This window comes from Xiphophorus maculatus, chromosome 10, assembly GCF_002775205.1.
Source record: "Xiphophorus maculatus strain JP 163 A chromosome 10, X_maculatus-5.0-male, whole genome shotgun sequence".
Taxonomy (NCBI): domain Eukaryota; kingdom Metazoa; phylum Chordata; class Actinopteri; order Cyprinodontiformes; family Poeciliidae; genus Xiphophorus; species Xiphophorus maculatus.
Window position 1 is genome coordinate 24,613,700 of NC_036452.1, and position 20,986 is coordinate 24,634,685.

The following is a 20,986-nucleotide window of genomic DNA, read 5'->3' on the forward strand; positions in this document are numbered from 1 at the left end:
TTAAATCTTTCTCATTTGTTTCTTTATTTCAGTCTCGTATTGTTTCTAGCAATCTTGTTTTTCTAGGTTGTTATTCTTTTACATCTGAGTTTATGTTTATCATTCTTTAGAGATTCTAGTTCCGTTATATCTTTGTTTAGTCCTACTTATTCTAGTTCTGTGTTCCTTAGTTCTTTTTATAGTTTGATCAGCCTTGTTTCTGTGTGGTTCTTTCATAGTTCCCTCCTGTCTTTATCTCTTTCTAGTTTATCATGTTTGTTTAGTCTTAGTGTTTTCTTTCCCTTCTCCCTTGTGTTTTCCTTTTCTCTTCTTCCACTGTGTATCTTCCCAGCTTTTCCTCTTCCTCTACCCCCAGCTGACTCCTGCTCTACTTTTCACAGCTGTTATCATTTAGCTCATCAATCCTGGTCTTTTGTTCTCACACTCAACCTCCCTGTATTAAGCCTCTCAGTTTCTGTCAGTAGTTCCCAGTTCATCACATCACTATTCCCTGGTTCACTTGGACCTCCTCCTGTCTTCTGTTTTGCCCTGTTTTTGGATTTTCTTGGTTCTTTGGATTTTTTGTAAGTTGGTTCCTTGTTTTCATTTTTTTCATTAAATACACACAGAACTTTAAGTCTTGCCTGCTGCTTTTGTGTCCACTAGTACACATCATGACAAATATATTTCTGAACATATATAGAATTGGTATTTTTGTAATGTTTTCTTTTCTTTATTTAATATGTTGCCTATATATATAAGCTCTTCCCACATCCTCCGGCAGAGAGCGCAGGCTGTTCAATAAAGCGCACGCGCACACGCTCGCTCACACCTGGGCTGCTCCTCCTCCGCCTGGCGCGCGCCATCCAATGAGCTGGGACCTCCTCCGCTCCGGCTCTCAGCGCCTCAGCCGCAGCATCATTCCCGTTCCCCAGCCTGGATCCCACTCTGCAGGCTCAATCCGGGAGACAGCTCACCATGGCTGACCTGGGAGAAGGAGAGGATGAGATCCAGTTCCTGCGAACAGTAAGTCTGCTTCAGGTCCCTCCGCAGGCGGCTGTTGGCTGGGTGTTCACTGCGTCTGTGTGCGGTGCGGGGTGGATGGTAGGGAGTTTACCGCATTAAGATGACAGCCCCGCTTCATACAAGTCATTGGTCTGGGAGTCCGCATCCTGCTGACAGGAGGAGGGAAGAGATGCGGGAATATCATGATGGAGGAAAAGAAAGGAAGAAGGATGGTGAATGATAGTGAAGGTGTATAGTGTAGCCAGCGGTAGTACCATTGTTCCAAAGTGGAGTTTTGAGGAAGATCCAGCCTGTCTGTGGTGGTGTGTATGTACTGGTGTACTGGGCGGGATGGTGCGGTGCAGTGCGGTGCAGCCTGCTGCAGCTGCCTCACTTCACTGAGTTTGGACGATGCTCGGCTTGTTTCCTGCAGTCAGGTGAAATCAAGTGAAATCAGCAGATGGGCTGCATGTCAAGAGACAGGAGCTGTTGCTTTACAGCATGCCACACGTGAATCGTCACGTGAAGCCACTGCTCCTATGACTACGGGCTTTTTAAGGGAAGCCACTGGCAAACATACAAAATGTTCTAAGACTTCTTATGTAAGCCGATATGCAGTTTATTGTGAACTTGTCTGCTTCTCTGTCAAGATATGCATGGCAGATTTGTCACAAAGACACTTTTTGTTCTTTTTACGAGGCCGTTAGCAGCCGATGAAACGGGAGCTGACTGACTGCAGTGGCGTTGATGCTCGAAAATCTCCAGAACAAGATTATTGGTGGGAAATTCTGGGATTAATGCATGTGTTGATTTTTAAGGCTGCACTGCACCACATGCATTTCCACTGAGTCACTTGACTATTTGTACAGTGAATGATGTGTTTTAGAGACTAACACAAACATCAGACACTAACAATCACCCATAACTCTGCAGTCATGTGTGTTCTGCTCCAGTCTGAGTTTGAGAGTTTCCATTCCCGCAGTTGGCAGCTGGCCATATGTATGTGTGTAGCTTCCATCCAGCTTCACATAATGTGAAGAACAAGCATCAAACTGAATAGCCAGAGAAAATGGAAAGATTCAACTTTACACTAATATACTTATGAAAAAGTGAACTGTTGATCATTACAAATCTCTGCACACATAAATCTAAATCTACCAAATCTGTAGAGGCGAGTTAATTTCCCCATCACAAACTCATAGGACTAGAAGTTCGAGGACATTTAGTTGTTCCGTTCCCTTCCATGTCCACAACTGAGAGTCAGACAGACTGCTTCTACAATATTTCCAGCCTGGTACCATAATAGAATCCAATCTGTTCAATACACTCAGTGGGTTCATTTCTTCACTACTTCTTCACAGAAGGGATAGAAGTGCAGCGATTGCAGCTTTCTGGCCGATTACTGAGTACCAATTTTTATTCATTTATTTATTTACCTATTTTTAAGCCTACCCTACTGATTCCAATTTTGGCCAATACCAATTTTTTCTCTCTCTGAAATGTTGCCCAATACATCAAGAAAATTGCTGAGTTGGCATCAATGGGGTCACTATTAACTTTAAACATGACCTGGTGGTCTAGTCTATCAGTCAAACGTCTCTCTTGGGAGAGCAGAAAACAGTGGCTGATTGTTAGACCTTTCCTGAGGTAGATGAGATTGGTGAATAAGATCTTCTTCACATGTAAAAATCGGCCAATCACTGATCTCTGTGATCAAAATTAAGGAGATCGTCACTAATAAATCAGTGCACCCCTACTTCACAGTCAGCTGTTAGTGGCGTTACAAGATGGTAGTGATTGGGAGGACAACAGCACTTACCTGACTTACTTAAACTGTTTCTATTTTAACAGTTTAAAAATCAAATATACCTTAATCTGCACAGTGCAGACTGTCTTAGCACTACCACAGCTAGTGTTCATGCCCTCTGCTTTTGGAGGGTACAGCCAATCAGCAGCAAGGAAAATAAAAGGATCGGCTCCTTTACAAATGCTAGCCAATGGCGTGCATCTTGGCATTTGCTTTTTCTTTTTATTATTTTAGACATGCACAACAAAACATCCAGTCTTACAGACATTACTATTAAAAAATAGTAGTGATTTAGAAATGACTTGGACTCATGTTTCACAGGAAAACCTGTATTCACTGTCTTCACAGTGAGTAGGCGGGATCGCTGTGTGGTTTTGGCTCTGAGACCAGTCGAGCAGAACTACTGTGCTATGATGTCATTTTTCTGCTTTCCCTGATTTTCTTAATTTTGTGTGATCAGAGATCTGCCAATACTTGGATGTGAAACTGATCTTTTCCAGAGATCTTATCTGAAAAACAGCCACTGTTCCCATGAGGACCCCAGGTCACATCTAAACTTCATTTATATAAGTTTATCTTGTGTGCAGATAAAACAAGTTTGTATTGTTTCATGAGTATTGTTGAGTATTTCTGAATTGTTGTAGTCCAACAACAGATTGGAACATTGAAGGAGCAATGTGGCCTCATAACACGGTTATAAAAACTATAGGGTATCGGACAAAGTGGAAATGGACACGTTAGGCTTTTTGAAGATCTGCCAGATAATTGCGGTCAGTGCACCCTAATATTTAACAGATGAATGATGACTCCAAGAATATTTGGCACTTTTGCATTATCCTTGAACAATGCCAATAGATTTAGCTTTATGCAGTTTGCATATAAAAATACAAAGCTTATGATTTTTTCTTTCTGGGTAATTCCATCTGGTCAGATGTTCTTACTAAAAATAAAAAATAAAATCAAACAATATTTAGCAGAAGCACACCAGTGCAACAGTTAATATTGAGATGAACTAACAACACTTGTTTGAGTATTTTAAGGCCTGTATAATTTTTATTTAATTTTAAGTTTTGCTGTTTTCCCTTTGATGTTCTGTAAAGCGTGTCGCGTTGCCTTGTCTGTGAGTAGTGCAGCATAAATAAGTTGTTTTGCCTAATATCTGCCTCATTCTATCTCTTTGGTAGTTTTAGTAGTTTAGCTTTACTTTTTCTGGTTTCTTCACTTTCTCTAATAATGGAAGTTGTCTGAATACACATTTATTTTTATTTGTCATACAGTTACTGCACCGCCTTGTTCCGTCTTTGTGTTCTTCTAGCTGCTGCTGCATATCCTCATTACAGGAAATTAAGTGTAAGTTGATGACAGAGCTTCTGCATAAATGGTGGGATTCTTGGTTACTATGCAGACTGGTTCTCAGCAGGCCATGAGTTGCCTCCTCAGCAAGGGGTAGCCTCTGTGCCATGGCTGCAGTGTCAGTGCAGATCTTCTGGCAAAACCTGTTAGCTGATCTGATTCCTGAGTTCCTGCATATGAGATCAATGATGGCAGTTTAATGTTTCTCCAGCTTTTGTTTTTGCCTTGGATTTGATGTAGGTTGGAAGCTGAATTGACTGGGTGAACAGCTAAACAGAAGATGCAGGGAAAGTCGGGAGATAGCAAGATTTAAATAAAAAGAGTTGAAGTGATGAAATTCAGGTCATTGTATTAGTCCTCCACAGGACAAGAGTTCTTCACTATGAGACTCTAAAGCACCTCAAAGCGAAAGCAACAGGAAAGCTGACAAGATAATAAGGAGGATATTGGTAGAGTATGAACAAAGACTCAGATGCTGTCAGAGTTATGAGAGGGAATAATGTCTTTTCTGTTCTTAAACATTGACTCAGTAAATAATAAGGAATGCACTGAATCTCTATGTGGCTCTGTGTGTAAAGTTGCACACATTTAGCTTTCCATAAAACAATAAGTGAAGCTATATATAGCAACCTGGTCATTGCCTTTCTATGCAATTCTGCTCGACTCTCATCTCCCTTCACTGTTCCATCTGGGATTTCTTCCATTGAAGTGGATTTCTCTGGTCATTTTTTTCTCCTTTTTTTTTTTGGACCGGGTCAATCGGTGAACAGAAGAAATCATAAACAATGACGTCAATTTTCTGCTCCGTTTTAGAACTGTAGTCTGCATGTAGTTTTAGCAATGGCAGCGGAGGAAGTCAGAGAAACTGTTCAGTCCATGTTGGTCACACTTCCAAAATATTGAATGAACATTAACAGCCGCCACGATTGGATTGACTCATCTTTCTTTGCACTGGAGTAGATTTGTTTACAGCACAGGAAACTTCTAATAAGCTTCATAGCGTCGAACTGGTGCATTACATCCGTCACAAACAAACGGTAGTCCACGCCTCTAGCAAGCTATCATTTCTCATGGTGTGAAAACGGGGAAATATGTGTTTTGTTTTTTTTTGTTAACAAAAAAGTCAACACAGTGCAGATGTTGTGGTTGCCAGTAAGGGACTAGCCTTAAAAAGATTAGGAGGGTTTTGCATACCCTGTCTTGGAGATAACAGAAGAAAGTAATGCATGGAGTTCAGACTCTGTAAGGTGATTACAACACACAGATGTTGTAATCACCTTTTACTGTCACTAGTAACATTAACATTTAGAATCATGGAAACAATTAGATATAAAAGTTATACCTTATTGTCTATTTCTGCAGAACAAGACTACAATGCCATACATGCATGACAAATTAATGACATTTTTAATTCTTGTTGCCAGTAAAAATATTTTTGAAGCAGACAAAGCAAACCTGAATAGCTTTGATTGATGTTCAATAAATCAGACTAAACATTTCCTGTTTCATGTAATAATAAACTCCACCTCTGTCTATCTTAATGTTTGTATTTTTGTTACTGATGTGTTACATTGCTAATCATTCATTTTCTGCATTGTAATTATATGTTGTGAGTCTTCCTGTATTCAGTGGTTGTTAATTATGCACAACAGGGGAAGCACTAACAGTGGTAGATGCAGCTGTACAGTAGGACAGAATTTTGCTGTTTTGTTGAAATAAACCTGAAATGATTGGGGAGTTGAAATGTTCAAACTGTCTTTAATATTTTAATTAGAGGCTTGGGCAATTAGCAGTGCGTGTGTGTGTGCGTGCGCGGGCGTGGGCGTGTGTGTTTTAATATTGGTTGATGTATTCTATCAGAGGTGGAAGATTTCCAGGTCGTTCCATAACAGATACAGATTTTAACAAAAAAAAAAATGACCAAACAAAATTTGTTGAGCCTTTTGGTCTTGCTGGTGCTTTTGCCCCTCTTGTACTCAAAGTACTCGGTATTATATTGTCTTCTCCTAAAGTTGCTTATCAAAGTTTAAGACTGAGCCTAAAGGAGCAGTTAATTTTTCTGATGAAAATGCATCAGAAAAAAAGCTGACGGTTAGGTTGGATGGACATAAACTCATTCATTTATGCACCTCTAACAATAACACCTCCTATTCAGAGTTGATAGAAAAAACAATAAACTAACGTGTTGTTCAGTTAGGTTACGTAATGATGACAAAGCCATCATGGTGTGAGATTAAAGAAAACTAATAATAATAAATAAAAAACAAGAGTTCGTAGTAATACCTGAGATTTAAAACATTGAATATGATCTGTATGAACATGCATCCATCTTGCATCACATCACACAACATGCATCTTCATGCCATTAAATTAGATGATGAACAAAATTTTGATTTTGTCACCTGATCTTGGTGACAGGTGAAGTTTTAATGATCACACTCATTAACTGAGTTAGACTTTAACTCATCTTTTTATTATGATTACTTTAAACAGAAGTCTTTTTCATTTATTTTTACCAGCTCAGCCTTTTTATCTTTACGCAGCTGTTTCCATCTGACCATCATGTTTATCTTGTTTTCTTGTCTTTTTCTCTGTACTTTGAGTGGTCAATTAGAAACATTGCAAATTAGCATATTAAATGCATAGTTTTTAACAACGACTGTTAATTTATAGCCACACTTTTTGTTTGCCCCCTTACTGTCCTCCTCCTTTTCCTCCACTGTCTTTCATCTTCCTCTGCTTTGCTCTCTCTCTAATTCTCCAGCACTCCTGCTAAGTGCACTTTGAATGTAGATCAATACACGGTTACTGGTGACTGCTGATGGCTCAGCACAAAGCAAACAGCATGGCAGCAGCAGTGTGGTCATCTTTATTTATTTATCTGTGTTGCAGGGAAATGTCTGTTTTGGCAGACTGCTCAAAGAATTCCAATGGAGAACCACCTCAGGTCAAATAAAAGGACACTCTGCCTCTAATCCTCTAGTGTACTGAGTCCAGTCCACTTCTGAGTATGATCAAAACTCTGCTGCCAGACTTCAAAGACTGCATTAAACACAAAGGGCAAAAGTAAGCTTTCATTCTTAGATTTGTTCCATACATATTAGTACTTCTGTGACTGATCAAATGTCAGAAGTGTGCATATGAACAAGGAATAATAAGCGTGTTCTGTGAGGTTAGATGCACACAACATGGCAACGTGTTGGGGTAGCTCTGTTACATCCATTTTAAAAACTTTTCTTGCTCGTTTTTGTGGTCAAAAATAATTTTTTTAATGATTCTTCTTGATGTCTTGGATGCTGTACATGTTATGCATTTCACTGAGACAAAGTGGCAGGATCATGTCCCTGACCATGTCTCTGCCAAGTCTTTACACCATGCATGGCGACTGGCTTGAGTAGTTGTCCTCTAATTGGAAGATTTAATTTCCGTTATTTTGTATATGTGTTTATGCTTGGAAAAGTCTATCTAGATGTGAAGGTAGGCTGTAGGAGTTAATGCTGCTAGTCAATGACTACATGCATTCTGCTGGGTTTTCTTAGAAAAAATAAAAAATTTAACCAATTGTTTGACTAGTAGGAACACTTTGGAAGGAATCTATTAACTTTGTATTTGTCTATACGACTAACTTTTTTTGTAAAGTGCCTTAAGACAATATTTTATTAGTGAACTGATGCTAAATTAAATGAAAAATCTTCTAAAATTCTTCCAATACAGCATTCTTTTGTGTGCAGACAGACACACAAATGCTAAATTATTGATATGGTCTTTGCTGGACATTTAGAAATGTTTCATGTCTATTTGAGAAAGTCAGTGACTTATCAGCTCTTGGACTATGTTACCAACGGTAGCATAAATAGCCTTGCATGGACTGATTAGCTTGCAAGCAGCCATGTAGCTCTCTGTTTGACTTTTCTCTTTTTCTATGCTCTATTTTCACATAATTATGATTTAGCACATATAATTGTCCATTTACTAATGTCATTTTAGACATGGATTCTGGATGTAGGAACTGCAGCTAGAATGATTTTTGTGTCAGTAGATTAGAGTTTTTGGCATTCTTTTTATAAACAGATGTGTTTTTTAAAAGTTGTCGCCAACGGTACATGGTTTGCAGCACTGAGATTTTGATCCAGACGTTCGATGGGAAGTCCCACCTAAAGCTGGTTAGACATTGCACTTGTTGCTGTTTTGTTGTTGCCACCTTTCTTATTTAAAGGAGAAGATAATTTGGTTTTAATGACTTATAAATCTAATTGCATGTTTTTCAGTTTTCTCATTTTATCTAGTTTTGCATCTCATTGTAATGAGAAGGGTTTCTCCGTTAAGTGAGATACTTCTTTTTAATTTCATTCCAAGCTCTGCCAGTTAAAGCTGCAGTATGTAACTTTTGATAATATATGTTTTTTACATATTTGGTAAAGCTGTCATGTTGTGAGAGTTTGAGACAGATAATCTGTGAAAAGCTCAATCTCCTCCCTGATGCACTGCTCCCCACCAAAAACAGCCAATGAGAGGCAGGAGGCGGGTGTTAGCTCTGTCAATCAATTTTATGTACTCTGTTACGACCTGACTCGTGAGCCGTAACAAAAGCCAGAGAAACACGGCCATCAAATAAAGAATATGTTCTTTATTGAACAACCCAGACAAATGAACAGAGCCAAACAGCGACAAGCGGGTATCCCCCTCGGTGGTCGACGGCATCTCTGAAGTCAGTAATAACCGAAGAAGTTCTGCAAAAGAAAAGAAAGGTCAAACAAACGAAACATAACCAGAACAGGGTGGCCAGACAGGTAAGGGAAGGGCCACCTCTGTAGAGCCTTATCCGGGTAGAGAAGCCGACTCCCTTTTATAGCGATGACGCGCTGGTCCTGGCGAATCCTGGTCCCGCCCACTCTGCTCCGCCTCAGGACAAAACACAATAACTGACGGATCCCTCCACGTTAAGTAGAGGGGGACGTCACATACTCACTTCTGAATGTGTTACTGGCCGAGAAAAACTCACTGCTACAAGAAAATCGTTTCAGTCATTAGTGACTATGCTAACTAGCTCTGGCATTCACAATAGGCTATGCTAACAGCAGTGTAGCAGAGAGTATGTGTGGATGAACAGAGGGTAACTGACGGTGCTGAGACCACCTGTGATGTGACCTGATGTTCCACAACATCCTCCTCATTTCCTGAATGTGCCAGCATGCCTTGCATAGTCAACATGACAGAAAACAGTGACTTCAGGTTCAGTCTTTTATTTAGAAGCACCAGAGTTGAAAGTCTCAGCAAAATTATATTGCATAATAATTATTTTTACATAAGTGTATTATAGGTGTGAAGTTTGAAATGTTATGTTATGATAGTCCTAATGTTTACTTTGAATCAGAAGTAGCAAAGCAAACAGTGTCTGGAATTACTGATGACGTTTGTCACGTGATGGATTTCAGGTGCAGGAGTTAGACGCTCGGGCAGCATGTGTGATACTGGGTCAAGTTCTGCTCCTTTGTCGTTTCTCACAATTTAGCTGTTTTCTAGATGGAAGCAGCATTTTTTTTCCCTTTCTTCTTTGCTGTTCATGGTTTAAAAACAGCCTGAGAATGTATATTTAGCTTACTGCTGTCAGCTGTCGAGGATCTTATGAGGTGAAAGCTCTTTATTGTCATAATGCGAGGTTTCTAGGACTGTTAAGGCAAGCAACAACTACAGACACCCAAACAGTTTTAACAGATTTATTTAGTAACTGAATGTGCTGGAGAGTGTGTGGAGGGGCGTCAATCTGCGGCAGCAGGGAGGAACTGGGCCAGCGGAGGAACTGCAAAGGGCGAGCGGTTAAAGTGGGAAGTAATGAAGGGAATGATGGAGTAACCTGATGGTGACTTACGGTCTGCGGGTTGAGGTAAGCAGAGGAGAGTACATGGGGGTCCAACAGTAGGTGTGGTGGTTTTCCAGATGGGGGAAGTTCCAGCAGGCGATTGAGGGCGGACAGGCAGCAGCTGAGTGGCGGGCGTGACGCACCCAGGTGCAAGGCAAAACAGAGCAGCTAGGATCCGATTCTTCAGGTGGGTCCAGTTCAGAGAGTATTCAGCTCGGGTTCACTGTAGAGGAAGGAGCAGATGAAAAGGAGTCAGAACAAAGAGGACACTGGGAATACAGCACTGACAGCTAGAGAGTACCACTGTAGAAGCGGAACCATCTGGCATCTGACTCTGGGAAGCCGCTCCCCTTTAAGGACCTTGCAGATTGGAGGTGATGAGCAACAGCTGGATCCCATCAGCCTGCCACCCTGTGAAGGAGAAGGAAACCACTCCCTGCCGAACCCAACATTTAAAATGCAATGAGTAGTCATATGCTCTAATTCTTCAGAAGCAAAAACAGATCTTCCAGCTTTGTAGAAATCTTTTAATGCATCGTCGATGGCAGTTTATTATTAGCTGCCTAGTGGCTGAAAATGAAGCAGAAAGGTCAAAATCCCGAGGAGGACTTTGTTGAAGTTTGATCCAAAATGGCCACCTCCGTATGCAATTTAGGACATGAATTAATAAACCTCTGCAGCACTTTGCTTTGCTGCTAGGGCCCAACAAGAATGTGATATTTTGTGTTTTTAAACTGCTCAACAAAGGCTAGCAAACAAACTAATATGATTTTGGAGAAAATTGAAACAATGCTCTTGTTTAAAGAAAGGCTTGTTTAACCTTTTTATTGTAGATAAGCCATTTAGTTTCTTCTCAGAAACAAAGATGGTAAATGGGTCACTCTTTCTTTAGAACCATTTAATTTGAGCCAATTTCAATTAATGGATGCACAAGTTTGCTTTTGAGCAAATGAGAGGATGACTCAGTTAACAGTATAAGTGTATAATATTTGATGAAGAATAGAAAGAATTGTATTCTTTGTATACAATCCTTTGTATTATTTTCTCTTTTAGAGAAAAGAGATAAAATGATATAATTTAAGGTAGTTTTGATAAGTGTAATTTATTTATTTTTTTGATCAAATAAAACAGAATAAGGCAAGCATAACAATGAAGTCAGTTTGACATGAGAAATAAAGAAACAAATGGCTCAGAAGAAGCAAGAAGCATGATGGGATATGTCTGTGTGTGTTTCTGTGGGACTGAATGCTTTCAACTGAAACAAGCTTTGAAGGTGACCTTTTGAGGTGAAGGCTTATGCTTTTCTACACATGCTTATAAATAGTTTGAATACAGTATTCTAGAAAACATCTTAACCAGAACCTGACAAGCTACCTCAGAAATGTAACAGGTGTTGGAATAAAGGGTTAGCCCTATAATTTGTGCAGTATGTGTAGTTCAATCTTTTTTTTTTCTCAGTTGAATAAGGTTCATGTTGGACATGTTTCTAAATGCATAGTGAGTGTGCAGCATAGCTGATTACTGTAATACCTCTTCTCAGTGATAAGTGATTTTGGTCCTGTTGTAATTTTTGAGGTGGTTCAGTACATAACAGGCGTACTGCATGGACAATGACTCCGCCTCAGTTCCAGGCTGCAGCCACACCGGCTCTGTTAAGTCCACTTTAATCCAACTCTAGTTCATTTGTCCAGAATGTCCGGTTTGTTAGGGAAGGTGTGAATGGGCAATAGAACTCTGATGCAGACCAAAAAAATTTACTCTGGTCTGCCTAGACACCTACAGTAGGTCCTAGTTCAGTTGAAGTGAATCTGGTGCAGGTCAAAATCATATGTAAATCCAAGCAGACCGACTTGGCTGCGGTCCACTCCTAAAGCAGGAAGTGGACTGCAGCCCAGGAATTCTGGGTAAATACAACTAAAACAAATGCACAACTCTAGCGCAAGCAGGACCACTCTATTTTAACCACTAAAATCTTACACCACTCCACTGTTTAAATTTTATAAAGAAGGAAGTTGTTTAGCGATGATGGAGGTAAACAAGTTTTGTTAGTTTGACAGTGTAGTGTGGAAGAGAACCACAGCAGCTGGAACTGGAACAAATGTTGTAATTTTGATCCCAATAGAACAGAGTGTTCTGGACCGTCAGGCATGAAAACACTGCGATCAGTTTCTCCTGTATCCGTTTATAATCCCACATTGCATCCATCTTCTGTTGCCATAAAGCAGTGCTGTCAAACTCCAGTCCTCAAGGGCCGCTGTCCTGCAGTTTTTAGATGTTCCACAGGTACAAAACACTGGAATGAAATGGCTTAATTACCTCCTCCTTGTGTAGATACGTTTTCCAGAGCCTTGCTAATGACCTAATTATTCTATTCAGCAGCAGTGGTACAGCAGAGGCACATCTAAAAGTTGCAGGACAGCGGCAGGACACTGGAGTTTGACACCTGTGCCATAAAGGATCTGCTGGCACCCTGCCATCAGGACTCTTGTTAATCTGAATACATATTGGTCTTATCATTCCCTTGCTGCTGGTTTTTAATGTAAAGTGCTCCTCAGGCTTTGGAGAACATGAACCTTTCCTCACCAATGTGAAACAAGACAAGTTGAAGGAAGACATTTGATAGGAATCCAGATAATTGTCAACTTGCTCTGCTTAATAATAACATTCATATTACATGTGGGGTGCTTGTTGTGCATCAAGGAGAGAAAGAGAAACTGCAACAGATGTGGGGAAAAAAGGAAAGTAAGATGGCAGAACAGAACAGCACTTTCTCTGCTTCTCACTGCAGTGCTCTTATGTAAACGAATGTTCATACGAGACCATTCAAGTGTACAGTAAATGAACAAGCAAGAACTTGAGAACAAATCTAGAAATGAGGAAGAAAAATCTAATGAGAAGAATGTAGAGAACAGAGTGCAGTCTGAGTGGAGTGGGACTGATGAGGACTGAAGGGGAATTGTGGGAACACTGGACTAGGATACACATGCACAATTTGTGATATGCAGCTTTGTGATATGCAGCCTTTTATTTGTCTGGACATTTAAACTCGGAATGATCTATTAAACAGATATATTAGAAGTTATGGAATATATCCATTCAGCCATTATCAAGACCCACTGGTCAGTACAGGGTCATTTAGAGACACCAACAACCTGCACAGTCATGTTTCTTACCTGTGCCAGAGAGAACCCACAGATGGTGAGGAGAACATGCAATCTCCATGCAGAAACACCCTGCCCTCCTGACCTGACCTCATGCAGGGACTTCTTTATCAGCTGTTTTAAGAGAAAGTAAACCCATACATGCCTATCCCTAGTGGGGTGCTGGTGCCTATCTCCAGAGGTCATCAGGTGAGAGGCAGGGTCACCCTGGACAGGTCAGACTGGTGACAATTTAGAGAGATTGTCCTCTAAATTCAACCATGTTTTTGAACTGTGGGAGGAAACCAGACTGCCTGGAGAGAACTCGCACACGTTCAGGGAGAACATCCAAACTCCCAAACTGGGACTCAAAGTCAAGACCTTATCGCTGCAAGGCAAGGCTGCCGGGGTCCGAGCACCAAAATCTTATTTCATTTGTATAAAATAAACTTTCTAATTGCAGATTTTTCTTTGTGTTAGTGTGCCAGGTTGAAAATCCAGTAAGCCAGATAAAGTACTAAAAACCAGCTTAGATAAAATGAAATGGTCTCCAAGAGTTTGTTCCACTAAAAGGAGTGCAGATTTTCATGTCCTGCTTTGAAAAACACAAAAAAGTAGGATAAAGTTTTTCCCCACTGCTGTGACCCCTTAACAGTTATAGCAGCAACCCATATACCATGAGTTGTGCAGGTGAGCGTGTGCGTGTTTGTGAGAGAGGAAGAGCACTACTTTCAGAGAGTTTGAATAATGGGCTCTGTGCAGCATCTCATTCATCATTGTTGATGTGGACTACTGCTGCTCAGGCAACCTATTTCTGGAAGACCTACCTATGGCGTAGAACCAACGTATGCTTACAGGCTCCTGCTGCACTGCTGTATGCTGCAGCGGTCCCAGAGGCTGCCTTTGGCCTTTCAAAGACATCAGAGAAGTCTGGAAAGTCCAACTTCATAAGATGTCCCATATATGACAGTAAGAGGAGCAGAAACAGCCTCAGAACTCAAAGTTCCCATTATTACACCAGACTTTATTTCTATGGTGTGTATTAACACACTTCAAAGTGTGTTAATATTATTCTCAATCAGAAGAAAAACATGTTGGTAAAAAAACAAACAAACTATACTTTTAACCTAAATCTGTCTGAAGAAAAATAGTGTTGAGCAAAATTGTTGTTCACCTAAAGTGTTGTGGGAATCTAGAGGTGGATAGAAGGCTGCCCAGTGGGGCAGTTGTTAGCAGTGTTTTCCTCTGTGAAGTTTGAATGTATAATAATGTTTTGATAAGTTTATCACAGTGCAAAGCTCTTTGTTTGAACTGAGTAGTAAATGCTCCTGCATTTCTCAATCATCCATCACTAACGAAGCAAAGTTGAGCTGCAACAAGCTACAGAGTTCTGCTTGATTGATGATTGCTTGCTGGAAATATGCCGTGTTAAATTTCAGCTGCTACCTTATTGATTATGTTTTGTAATATGTCAAGAAGCAAGCAAATGGCATATCCCTGACTCTGATTACTAGATGGCTGTTGTCTGAAAAAAGTCATTTGATGGGAAAAGGGAAAGAAAGAACTTGTATGTATTACTTGTATGATTCTTTCAGTTTCCTTTTGCATCTATCAGACCAAACTGACATTTTAAAACTTGAATGCATGAACACCAGCATTCTTTCTTCAGTCATTATCTTTGATGGAAAATTTTCAGGGTAGACTTGACAAGAATTAAATTGACTAACTCTGTTTTTGGTCTTGGTTGTTTGTTAAAAGTTCTTAAACTCTTTCAACATCTTAGCAGTCATGGAATCATTGTAGTCAGAGGGGGAAGACACACAGCAATAGTAAATATGGGTGGAATGTAACTCTTGGGTTTTGGTGTTGTGAGTGAGTGCTAAGTGTAAACTGTGTATCAATCTCTCTTTTGCATGTGTATAATGGTCAATGAACTCAAATCACATGAGAAGCAGGTAGACCGTCCATCAGAATGGAATGACATTGTAAAGGTTCCAAATACACAGCTTCTGCTACTGGGGATGACTGTGGTCTTGTTTTTTAGTGAATATGAAAATGAAAGCATCAAAAGTTTTTACTTCTTATTTTACTATATTTTCTTGAAGTAAGAACTTGAGAACTTGCATATTGTACAACTGCCCCTCTGCTTTGGGTTTGCCAGTTAGATGCTGGAGAGTCCTACAGCAACTTACAACATTAGGATCTTCATATAAAAATGAATTTAATTGTATTTTAGGTAAACCTTTTAAGCAAATGGGTTAAGGTTCAGAATAGATTGATGGGTTTCAATTGCATGATGTCAATAAATGTATTGATACCTCATTTCCTGTTGCTATTGATCAGGGCTTCATAAAGGATTACTAATCTCGCTGAACAGTCAAAGATGCTACGGTTGTTCAACTCTGATCTCAGTGATTTGACTTAAATCCCACATAGATGCCATTTAAACAACAACAGGCTGCTTCCTGTCTCACCCCTCCATTCCTCCATTCACTCCTGATTACCAGATCCAACATGAGTCTGGCTCAGTAAGGCCAGCAGTAGTTTGCCGATGTAATTACAGAGACATGTGGCTGGATCCCAGGCCTGCATATGAGTGTTTATTTGATGTATTTCTGGTGTCATAGAAATGTTGGCACAAACTGTTCACTTAATCCTTCCAACCCCACAGGGAACCGTTAGAGTGGTCAGACTGTGGTCAGCTGAGCAGGAGGCTGGCAGAACTTAAATGTTGATTTATTGAGAAAAAGAACCATTACTAATTCAGTGTTAATGTGATATAAATTTAATAATAATCCTAACAAAGAGCCAATTTTTACTGATGCGTCCAAAACAAGTTTTTCTCTTTTTTAATCGCCCCGCAAGGGGTCTTTTTGTGGGCTCTAGTGTCCCTTTTTCAAAGTAGGCTGACAGGAAAGGGGCAAGGAGAGAGGGGAGACATGCGGTAAACGTCTTCGGGTCCGGGAGTCGAACCCGCGACAGCCTCGTCGAGGCTAAGTTGGATCTGAATGTGGGTCGCGCTAACCCCTCCGCCATCATGGCACACCCCCAAAACAAGTTTAAGCTAAATTGAAATAATTACCAAAAATAAATATAAAACTCATCATGTTACCGTAAGTTACAAGAAAGAGCAAGTAAAACCAACTGTTACTTAGATTTTTGTCTGTTTAATTTTCAGATATTTCATTATACAAATTCTACACCGTTTTGATTACTAATGGAAAGACGGGTGATTAGGAGAAAATCAACAAACTTCAATGCATGTTTATGACTGTTGCATACTTATTGGCCTGTTGATTTTGATCTACATGGCATTCCAAATATAATCAATACTTTTTGCTGCGGATCTCTACCATGTTTTAAAGTTATAAAACGAGGGCCATCTGTTTATTTGGTCCTTGCACTAACATACATCCAGAGTGATCCAGTGAAATCAAATAGAGCTGAACACAGGTGTGAATAAACTTAGGACTGTTTTCTCTACAGCCTGAGGGGGTTGTAGCTGCACTACATGGCAGTCTGAAACCAGTTCATTGGGACACTGACATGATGTCATGTGCTTCAAGCAACAAAAAGCTAAATAAAAGTTTCAGCAAAAATCCACACTGCTGTCAGATAATCTAGAAAATTAAACAACTGCGTCATTTTAAACACTTAAAAAGAAGGATTAAAAAATTTTTTTTATTTAAGATTGAATTGCTGGAATTCTGAGCAAAAGAAGGGTGTTCTCTCAAAACTCTGGATTTCATTGACTAGTGAATATCAGGGCGAGTGATTTTCTTTTCTTTGTCCTGTGGTTTAATTTGAACACTTTTGGAGCTCAAACTGGTGGTGGTCACTCACTGCATTATGAAATCTCACATGCAAAGCACAAAGTCTCTGTAGGCATGAAGCAAATCCTGTGCTCTAATAGTGTGATGAAGGCTACAGAGATTCCTCTGGGATGCTCAGAAATGTTGTCGGTGGAATTTAAAATGTCTTTGTCATTTGAGTCAGTTTTTCCAAGGATCTTTTTTTTTTTTTAATTAGACTTTGTACGTTATTAAAATATCACATCTAGGAGCAATAAGTAAACAAATAAAACAGAGCTCTGTAAGAATCAGGTTGTTCTGTCTAGGTAATACACAGTACTGCCTTTTATAGCCACAAACCAGGAAAATGACAAGTGGTGAATAATGAGAACATAATGGAACACTATTTGGAAACAAACACATAACTTGCCAACAAAATTGTCAGACTCCCTTTGTTCATGTCCTTTGTTTTAAATAACACCCAACTAATCCCTTAGAGTTTACCTAAGTTGTTTTACAGATTTATAAGACAACTTATGACTTATAAGTTGTCTTATAACTTATAAGTCACTTATGACTTATAAATTGTCTTATAAGACACCAGGAATTTCTATAAACTAAAAATTCCTGGCACCAAGAAGGAAAACAAGATTGTTTTACTCTGCTCTGCCTCTTGACCAGGGGATTCTATCCAGCAATCAAGCCCCCTAGTATTTAAAGAGAAAGTATATTGTAAAATCAACTTTTTTGAGCTTTACATCATATTATCCCCTCATCAAAAACATACCTGGAGTGTTGCCTTGATTCTTTCATGCATGTTTGACAATTTTTTTAAATCTCCCGTAGCAACCATTTACCTGTGCAAAACTCCTGGGAGGACTGGGCACCGCCTTCAAGGATGAAGCTTGGAGCTGCAGAATTGTTGTATTGTGTTTCTGACACACCCATAAATCTGACACACAAACATCCGCAAACAGTGATGGATGACAAGGCTGCCTTTCATTTTATAATCACACTTTTTACTAATGATTTTACTAATTTGTATCTAAGAATCTGACTGGGTTCAGCCTAACCTAGCCCTAACAACCATTCCCCCCCAACCCTGTCCAGACCCCATAGGACCGATGGGTGCAACATAGATTCATGTATTGAATATAAATTGCTTCCTAAAAATATTCCCCTTTTTCAGGACTAAACAGTTTGGAAACCAAAAATGTTGCTATGTTGACAACTTTTCTTTTAATTTTTTTTTTTTACTTCTATCCTTTTATCCTGTTTTTTGCCTGTTTGTATCTTATACAAAATTAGATTTAGTGTTTAAATGATTCGTCTTAGTACATGGACATGAAGAAATGTTTTATCCACTAAATCTTTAGTAGAATCAGACACTGCTGCAGGTGGTTTCTAAACTCAGACATCTATGTGAAATGTAAAATTTGTACATGAGGATCTGAGCTGCTAGCTTTTCCTCAGTGGGTGATGTCATTCAGAGGTTCCCTCCGTCAGCTCCTCTCTCTCTCCATAGAAGGCAGGAATGCAATCTCCTGCTGACAGGCACTAGACATCTTCAAGCAGGGAAAACTTTTTGTTTGTGTCAGCCTTCATAAATGTCACTAAAGCACGATTCCACTTAATGATAGTCATGGAGACGTAGCAGCAGCCTCTCAGTGTCTTGTGTGTGGGTGTGGGCGGAGGGATTGCATCTGCCAGGCCAAAGTGTCATTACAGCATTACAACAGCCTCCGTCAAGCCCTACATGGTTGTGTGTGTGATGGTATTCCCTCTGCCCACACACTTAGATCATTTAAACAGAGCATGAATTCGGGCAGAATATTATAATTCCAGTGTTTCTATTACATTTAGTTGTTTCCACTTTTCTACTTAGATTGGCCTTAGTAAATGATACTGGGGTTTGTACTAACCACTGGTTCTGTCAGCTGCTTCCAGAGACAAACTGAGTGATTCACCAGGACCCATCTCTTCTGTTTGAACCCGCCATCCTGATTAATGCTCACACTACACAGCTGAATGTGCAGATTTGTTGTTAAATCTTCAATTAGCATTGTTTTCTGACGTGATGGGATATAGAGAGCCGCTTCATAAATATTCTTATGAATATCTAATTAATAAATAGTAGTCTTGGTAGCACTTCTTAATAACTACATCTTATTTAGCCCCATTTAACCTTTAATAAATAGTTAATTAATCTCAAAAATATCATTAAATAAGGATGATTTATACTTTATAAGCTATAAATGAACACATTTATTATTTTACTCATAATAAAAATGATTATTACCCAGTGTTTATTCATGCTTAATAACTTATAAATGAACTATTCTATATACTGTGTGTATATGTCTGTAAATTCTTGAATAAATGTACTTTACCAACATGTGTTAGATGTATTAATGGTTAGAGAATGTTTGAATTGGCTGTATACTAATCCTGCAGAGCAGTTTCTAGAAGTTAGTTAAGTCTGCGAACCCTTCTGTAGTGAAGTCTATTCATGCTTTTATTAACGTAGACAAAACTCTGAATGGCCACAAGTTCCTTCCAAAATCCAGCCAGGAGACAGTTACAGTAATTTGATGTCTGACAAGAATATGACTGGATAAAATATTGTGTAATCAACTGAACAGTGCTATTATTATAGTGATTGGAGTCATACTTGTATTATTTGAAGCAAAAAAAGTTGATTTGGGAGTTTGTTGCAATTTAAATAAAAAGAGCCTGACCAAAACAGAATAAAAAAAATGAAATGATAAAGTCTTAAAGTAACTTTACAAAGTGTCAAAATAAATCACCATTACAAAATAATAATAAAAAACAATAAAATAAAAATAATCCTGAAATGAATGAATAAATCTGGAAATAAATGGATCATTTGTAAGTTGCTTTGGATAAAAGCCTCTGCCAGATGCATAAACATAATTACCATTTTAATATTGATTTTCTGTTGTGTTTTGGTTTCTAATAGATGTTTTAAGTGTTCTTAAACACACTGCAACACTTTCACTTCATTATTTAAACACACTTAAAAAAAAAAGTATTGCATCTGAAATATGACTCTAGCTGTTCCTGCTGACGCCAGCAGCCGGAGCATCCCAGTAAACCCACCACTGATTTACTCAGGGCATTCCATCTGAACCAGGAGGACACGATGGGACATATGAATGTAATAAATATGGATGCTTTCAAAGAAATGTGTGTGGATTTGGAAAGCAGTCCTACAGTAGCTTCACGGTACGCTACTCTTTCAAGCACATGCACACAAAGGACTTATTCTGATGTGGAGCTTGAGCACTGCAGTGAGTGGGCGAACGAGGCAGCCCTTTGGTGAGAGAGCAAGAGTTGAGTGAGTGGGAGCAAAATAGAGAGAGGAAGAGAGAGGGAGGAGGAACAGCAATAGGTTAGATGGATTATGTAAAGGTTTACACACCTTGAACAGGTATCCAGAGAGATCTGGGCTCAGGTGTGTGTTTTGTGTGATGATGAAGCATCTCTCAACAATGATGTCTCTGTAGTTCTAATAGCGTTTCAGTGTGTACACTAATTTGATAAAATAGACATAGTATTTCCTGTTAATGTCTCCAATATCATATATGAATATATAGCAATAATAATCAAGGTCAGAGATTAATTGGAGCTTTGTTAAAAAAATAATCTGTGTAGTTTTAACTGGACTCTGTCATGTCATCCTGTAAGCTGCAATAAATAGATCGTGTCAAATACGTTTTATGTAACATTTAGATGTATTTAATCATGCAACAGTTTATATTGTTATCTGAAACATATTTGATGTACATTTATGCACGTATTTGGTCAAGTATACTTCACCCTATGCATTACGTTTTTAATATTCATATTTTTATACAGGAAAACTGTTTTATGTGATTCTTTTGTCAGTGTTCAGTAGGATGCTTCCAGAGAAACAATATTATGCAAGAGAGCATTTGCCTGCAGCCCTCCGTTAATCCTGCCTCCTCTGAGTGCAGGGAAATGAAATTCTTTGACAACTGTTAAGATGAAGCTCTGACAGTTTTAAAGA

The 20,986-nt window shown here is 39.2% G+C and overlaps 1 protein-coding gene across 6 annotated transcripts in view; it reads left to right on the plus strand.

The window, feature by feature from the left end:
- Positions 1-853: 853 nt before the first annotated feature.
- ryr2 (ryanodine receptor 2) overlaps positions 854-20,986 on the plus strand; it is a 144,379-nt gene continuing 124,246 nt past the window's right edge. For all 6 annotated transcript variants that reach the window (XM_023340674.1, XM_023340676.1, XM_023340677.1 and 3 more), the window contains exon 1: positions 854-1,005. In XM_023340674.1, coding sequence (XP_023196442.1) covers positions 958-1,005 — 48 coding nt within the window. In that variant the 5' untranslated portion in view covers positions 854-957. The remainder of the gene's footprint in view (positions 1,006-20,986) is intronic.